This window comes from Etheostoma cragini, chromosome 11 (genome assembly GCF_013103735.1).
Source record: "Etheostoma cragini isolate CJK2018 chromosome 11, CSU_Ecrag_1.0, whole genome shotgun sequence".
NCBI lineage: Eukaryota > Metazoa > Chordata > Actinopteri > Perciformes > Percidae > Etheostoma > Etheostoma cragini.
Genome location: NC_048417.1, coordinates 24,645,754 through 24,653,088, shown reverse-complemented (window position 1 = coordinate 24,653,088; position 7,335 = coordinate 24,645,754). Strand labels below are relative to the sequence as shown.

At 38.0% G+C, this 7,335-nt stretch overlaps 1 protein-coding gene across 5 annotated transcripts in view; it reads right to left on the bottom strand.

Moving 5' to 3' along the window:
• The window catches only part of lrch1 (leucine-rich repeats and calponin homology (CH) domain containing 1), a 99,084-nt gene that overhangs the window by 23,520 nt on the left and 68,229 nt on the right, over nucleotides 1-7,335 (bottom strand). For all 5 annotated transcript variants that reach the window (XM_034885152.1, XM_034885153.1, XM_034885149.1 and 2 more), the window contains exons 12-14: nucleotides 6,999-7,070; nucleotides 6,213-6,249; nucleotides 221-293 (exon numbers count right to left, since the gene is read on the bottom strand). In XM_034885152.1, the coding sequence (XP_034741043.1) occupies nucleotides 221-293; nucleotides 6,213-6,249; nucleotides 6,999-7,070 (182 nt within the window). The remainder of the gene's footprint in view (nucleotides 1-220; nucleotides 294-6,212; nucleotides 6,250-6,998; nucleotides 7,071-7,335) is intronic.

Genomic DNA, 7,335 nt, shown 5'->3' with positions numbered 1-7,335 from the left:
CCCCTGCTCTGGCATTTCCCCCTCTCATTCCCCCTGCTCTGGTACATTTACCCCTCTCATTCCCCCTGCTCTGCTACATTCCCCCCTCCTGTGGTAGGTTTCCATCTCATTCCAACCTGCTCTGGTATGTTTCCCCTTCTCATTCCCCCTGCTTTGGCGTTTCCCCCTTTCATTCCCCCCTGCTCTGGGGTTCCCCCCTCTCATCCCAGAACCAACTCACCTGAACGGGGCTTCAGTCCAAACACGGGGCTGGAGAAGGACGGATGTCTGCCGGCTGGAGATCGGTCATTTCGCTGCAGCATCAGAGATAGAAACAACAAGGATAAGCACTCAAACGTCTCATTAACAAACAATGAAACAGTATAATTCATTGAACAGATGCTGGGTATTCTAAGTACTGTGCTACACGTGGGAGAGGTTTTGCAAAGACACACAGACTCACAAATGGAAAAGTAAGGTAAAGAGAAACACATGTGTCATGTGAACACATGTCTTTAAGCATCATTCCACTTGTAGCCAGCAGACTGATTTAGTGTCAGCACCCTTTACAGCGCGGCATTTTGAGTTTGTTTCACATGCTTTTATATAAGAGAAAAGTCAAATATATTTGACTTTATTATTGCATGTCTCATATATCTTTCTGACTTACAGTTTGGTCAACATAAAATCCTAAAAAAGTTATACATCGAAGAAAAAAGTGATTAAAAAGGCAAAAAAAAGGGGAAAAAAGGGACAAAAACAGTGAAAAGATTTGGAAAAAACAATGTTGAAAAAGCACCAACAATCTTTAAAAAAAGCACCAAAACATCTGTAAAATTGACAAAAACATCACAAAAGGAATCATCAAAAGTGACAAAAACTTCAGAAAAAGTCGCAAAACCCCCAAAAAGCCGCAAAAACTATGTGGGCCAAAAATGATTGATATCCTAAATTGATGTGTGGGCCGGATCAAAATCTGCGAGAGGCAGGATTTGGTCCACGGGCCTTGAGTTTGACACATAACATAAAGGGTAACAGTTTCTTTTCCAACCTGAACCCTATTTTCCCATGTTTTTGTGTCTAAGTAACTACTTGTGGAAATTAATCCAATGCTATGCAAGACCAAAATGAGTTAATTAGGTATAATGTCCTGTTTTTTAATTTCAATTCAAAAAAGTGTTTTCAAACTTTCTTCGAGTGACTCCAGACCCCAGCAACGAGGAGCACAGGTGTATTTTATGAAATAAACTCGTATGTAAATTCAAACATTATTATTTGAATTGGCTAGTTTGTCTGTCGATTAAGCAACTTATTATTTTATGTACACTACCGGTCAAAAGTTTGGGGTCACTTACAAATTTCCATTTCACTCCATTATAGACAGGATACCAGCTGATCTGGGTGGGTGGCTGATCTTTAATGCAATATCTACATTTCCCATTATCAGGAACCATTCATCCAATGTTCCAAAGGCAGATTTGGTTTACTAATATGATATCATTTTAAAAAACTAACTAAGAAAACATTAAACAACCCTTTTGCAATTATGTAAGCACATAATGTAATCTGGAAACTGCTGCCCTGGTTAAAAAAAAAAACAAGGTAACTGATGTCAGCGTGGATTCTGTCTATAATTGAGTCCAATGGAAATTTGTGAGTGACCCCAAACTTTTGACCGGTAGTGTATATTGTATGTATGTATATTGTAGCCTAGTATTTCATTTATATTTATATTCTGTGCTGTGTGACTGATTTTGTTGCTGTAACATGATAATTTCGCATTTTATTGGGATCAATGTCTCTCTCTCTCTCTATCTGAATCACAAATGATAAGCGAGACATCAGAAAGAAATACGCAGGGATAAATGACAAGCCATTTCTTGCCTGATATCTCAGCATAAGCAGCACTGGTCTTCATCATTAAGGTGCCCATATTCTGCTCATTTTCAGGATCATAATTGTATGTAGCGGTTATACCAGAATAGGTTAACCCTCATGTTGTCCTCGGGTCAAATTGACCCGTTTTCCTGTATCAATGTTCTTTTTAATTACCCAAAATAACATGATTGATTCCACACAACGCTCTTTGGCAAGTAAAAATCTCTACTTTCATTAATTTTGGGGTGTCTTATTCAATTTTATAGCATTTTAGAAAAAAGAAAATGGAAGTGGTTTTGAAATAGTATTGAGTAAAAGTTGACATATCCCAGTCAGTGAATATCCACCAACATACATTCCTTCCATTAACTGTAAATAATTCCTAATTTCTGCTTTTACAACTCAAACATTAGGTATAATTGCTTAGAAATGATGTTTATTGACCATAAATTCCAAAAATAACTGTAAAACTAAAGTTAATAAGTTAGTGTTACGTAGTGTTTAATGTAAAAAAAAGTGACTAACATTGAAAAAAAGCATCGAAAGTAATTTTAAAAATGGGACAAAAACGTAACAAAAAGTTAAAAACATCATTAAAAAGTGTCAACAAAAGTGTTGATTTTCAATTTTTACGGGAAGACAACCCAAGGGTTAAAGAGTAAGATCCTTTTAGTTCGCCCTTGTGTTGTCCTCGGGTCAAATTGGACCCTCTTCCAAAGTTGTTATATCAGAAATATGGGTTTATTTCAACCAAACTGCTCCAAAACACAAATGCATGTACAGTATGTCGCAGGTAGAGTTATTGTTTACTTTCATTGCATTTTGGGTGTTTTATTCAATTTTGTAGCTCTTGATTTTTTATAAATGGTTTAAAACAGATATTGATCCACTCAACATTCTCTGATCATAACTTTTAGTCAAAATAATTCATAATTTCTTGTTAATGTTATATTAATAAGGGTTGACCATGAATGATAAAAAATGCGACTGAAACGCCAGAAAATGCACCAAAAAAAGTAAATTTTCAACTTCATGGTCAACTGGGAGACAACATAAGGGTTAAGAGGAAACAAACCGAAATCACCATTACCATCACCAGACTCTATTCTGTTTAGTTAACAAAAAACAAAATAAAATACAAGAATATTCACAATTGTTGCCAGGCGAGACACTGATGGACGTCACAGACCAGCCATGCACATGAACTCTTCACAAACTGACATGCAAGACTATAATTCACCAGGCAGCAGTTTATTACAATGGACTTATTTTGCGTTACAATGGTGCAATGACGCTGCTGCTTGGTGTCCCTAGGTGGCAAAGTGCCAGTCTTCTGTTTGTGTCCACTAGAGCGTCAACCTGCGATGTACTCTTACCCCTTGTGTTGTCTTCCTGACAACACGCTGGCACTAACGTTAGCAGTCCGCTAGACCAGGTCTGGGTCTAACGTTAGCGGTGTGCTAGACCAGATCTGGGTCTAACATTAGCCGTCCACTAGACCAGGGCTGGACATTAGCCCTCAATTTGTCTTTGGGTCCAATTGACCCGTTTTCCTCTATCAATGTTCTTTTTAATTACCCAGAATAACATGATTGATTCCACACAACGCTCTTTGGGAGGTACAAGTCTCTACTTTCGTTAATTTTGGGGTGTCTTATTATATTTTGTAGCATTTGGAAAATAAATTGAAGTAGTTTTGAAATAGTATTGAGTAAAAGTTGACAAATTCCGTACTGCGATTATCCATCAACATACATTCCTTTAATTTTAGTCTAAATAATTCATAATTTCTGCTTTTCCAACTCAAACAGTAGGTATAATTTCCTATAAATGAGATTCATTGTCCATTCCAAAAACAACTGTAAAACTAAAGTTAATAAGTTAGTGTTACTTAGTATTAAAAACGTCAAAATAAGTGACAATGGTTGAAAAAAGGGCCAAATACGTAAGAAAAAGTTAAAAAGATTGATAAAATGGCGTAAAAAATTTGTAATTTTCAATTTTGATGAGAAGACAACACAAAAGTTAAAATCCAAACAACAGATTAGTTGACTTATCAACTCCTCTAAACACAGGTGATGATCTAAGACATTTTGAAGCAGAGTGTAAGCAGGGTCTCGGGGGGGGGGGGCGCGCTACTTTTACCTTGATTGACATATGCCATTCATACTCCCGGCATGCAAGCTGGGCCTCAAACCTGGCCTTCTCTAGAATCCTCTGTCTCTTCTTCTGGAACTCATAGCAACCGTCCTACACAACGCAGCACACGTTCAGGCTTTACCTTAAAGAGTTGCTTTATCACTTACATTACTTATCCCTTGTATTGTGTTCCTTTTCAGGAACCCCTCGTATCCCTCGGGTCAAACTGACCCTTAACTTAGTCTGGGTTTTAAAAACAATTCTGCAACAAAAATTTTATTCAAAATCTATTAACAAATATTGTCTTTATCTCAATTTCAAACAATTGAGATAACATAAAGTACAGGCCACAAGTTTGGACACACCTTCTCATTCGATGCGTTTCCTTTATTACCTACTCTATATCCTCTATTGCCTATTACTACCTCTTGAAGCTCAACAAGAGAATGCCATGCGTTTGCAAAGCAGTAATCAGAGCAAAGGATGGCTACTTTAAAGAAACTCAAAAAAAAGACATGTTTTCAGTTATTTCACACTTTTTAGTACATCATTTTACGTGTGTTCATTCATAGTTTTGATGCCTTTGGTGACAATCTACAATGTAAATAGACATTAATTAGAAGGTGTGTCTAAACTGTTGACCTGTACTGTATATGTTTAGGGAATGTAATCAGTCCCTACTAGAATTAAAAATGGAAGTGTGATTCTTTTTTTGTCATAAGGTTATAGGTTATGTTAAAAATCCACTATGGAAAAAACATAAGTGGTCATATCCAGAATAATTCTCTGAACTGAGTCAGGAATAGATGTTTATCACAGAAAATAAGATAAGGCCATTGATTTCCAGGTAGAAAAAATGGACACTTGTACCTTTTTTCTTCTTGTAAAAATATGAAATGGGTCAATTTGACCCGAATACCATCGAAGGTTTAAAGACTTAAATTTCCAAGGATAAAAAGTAACCTACCTGATGATCTCTTTTAAGCAAGTGTACTTATTAAGGCAAATGTATTTAAGTGCATGACTAGATTTACATCAGCCACTGTGTGCATGGTTTTAATAGGTCTCTGAAACAGACAGCCCGACAGCAGATGCCTTTTTATACACCGAATACATTTGGATTTGTTGCCTGAACATGAAAAAGGTTGTTGAATCGTGATCGCCATTTGCCATTTGTTTGGCAGTTTATAGTAGGGAGGCACCGAGCCCAGATTTTTGGGGTTCTGCTGAATACCGAACCCTGCTCCCATCCTCAGTCCATTAATGAAGTAAACAAAGTCCACAGTAGAGGCCAACCGATATATCAGCGGGCCAATATTATCGGCCGATATTAGGCATTTCCGATTTCGGTATCGGCATTTATAAAGGCCGATTTTAAAAAACACATATATGCAAATATTTTTCATTCATTACTCTGAATAAATTATAAGGCCTAAAAAATGATTCTGATAAATGAAATATATAAAATTAAAACTGGACGGTCAACCATGTTACAAATGTCGGCGTTGCATAGTCTGCCCACCAGAGGACGCTCCTCAACGTCCCTGTTGGTGTTGGCGTTGCATAGTCTGTCCACCAGAGGACTTTCTACAACATCCCTGTTAGTGATGGCGTTGCATAGTCTGTCCACCAGAGGGAGCTCTACAACTTCCCTGTTAGTGATGGCGTTGTATAGTCTGTCCACCAGAGGACGCTCTACAACGTCCCTGTTTGTGATGGCGTTGCACAGTCTTTCCACCAGAGGACGCTCTATAACGTCCCTGTTAGTGATGGCGTTGCATGGTCTGTCCACCAGAGGACGCACTACAACGTCCCTGCTAGTGATGGCGAAGCATAGTGGGCTGTGGGCTATGTTTTGGGATATTTTGGTTGATAAAAACCCAAATTTCTGATATAGAAACTTTTAGGAAATGGGTCAAATTTGACCCGAGGACAAGAAGGGGGTTAATGCTCATAGATGTGCCATTTAGGATTGGGCTGTGGTACAATCTTTTGACAACATCCGTTATATTGTAATGTATTTTCTTTTAACTGCATTTTTTGTTTTTACAACAAACTCAGTGAAAGTCTCTCCATATAAGTGTCACCCCGATGACTAGAGTTCAATACAAAATATAAGTGCTGTTATTTACCATCACATTACAAAAATAAGGTGTCAAATATTGTCATGTATGTTGATGTTGTTTTAAGAAAAGGAAGAGTTTGACACACTGTACCTTCAGTGTGCTGACGCCATCATCGCTGTCTTGCCCGCTGAAGAGAGAGAGAGAGAAGGACAGAAATGAAAATAGTTTAATGGAAATTCCACTGGATGTCTGTCCCTTTCCTCTGTCTCTGTGCTGGCGCTCTAACCTGCGGGTAACTTCTGAGGACTATGGTTACCTGGTCCTCGGATCTCTGCAGGGTAAATCCAGACAGCTAGCTAGACTATCTGTCCAATCTAAGTTTTCTGTGGACGACTAAAACTACTTCTGAACGTACACATGTTCCACCTCAACAAGTTCCTTCCTGAGACTATTTAGTTAGATAGATTAATAGATCGATCGATCAATAGATAGATAATACTTTATTCATCCCACAATGGGGAAATTCACTTGTTGCAGCAGCAGCAGTTTTTCTACAATAAATACAAACCAACAAACAACCGATAGTGTGCAAAAAGCAATGGATGACTGTGACATTATATAAAAGGTATTGTAAAGTAAAGGTTGGGCGACATAGTATGAAAAATGTAAAAATGCAATTAAAATGAGTGAGTGACATTAAATTAAATTGAATAATATGTAATTAAATAATATAGCAAAAGTACCCAGCAGCGGCACCGTGGCTCCGTCCGCCCAAGATGATTGTGATTGGTGTAAAGTAATGCCAATAAACCAGAGCACGTTTTTCTCCCATCCCAGAATGCTTTGTACTGGCCGGACCTTCCTCTCCAGCACAGTGAAGGAAGGTCTGGCCATGCAAGATCAGCTGAAACCTGCCAGCCAAACAAAAAGTCTTACTTGAGTGACTCTTCCACTGTGACCATCTCCACCGGGTAGAGCTGGACTCCGGCCGGATCGTCCTGTTCCGCTCTGACAAACACAACAAACACATCAATTAATACACTGCAGGCATTTAATTACATGTGTACATGTTGTACATGACGTTTGAGTAAGTGCTCCGTGTGTGTGTGTGTGTGTGTGTGTGCGTGCATGTGAGTGTATGGGAACATTTCCTTCTTATATATTTTTTGATACATCATATTAGAATATGATATGATATATGTGTGTGTGTATATATATACAGTGGGTACGGAAAGTATTCAGACCCCTTTAAATTTTTCACTCTTTGTTTCAT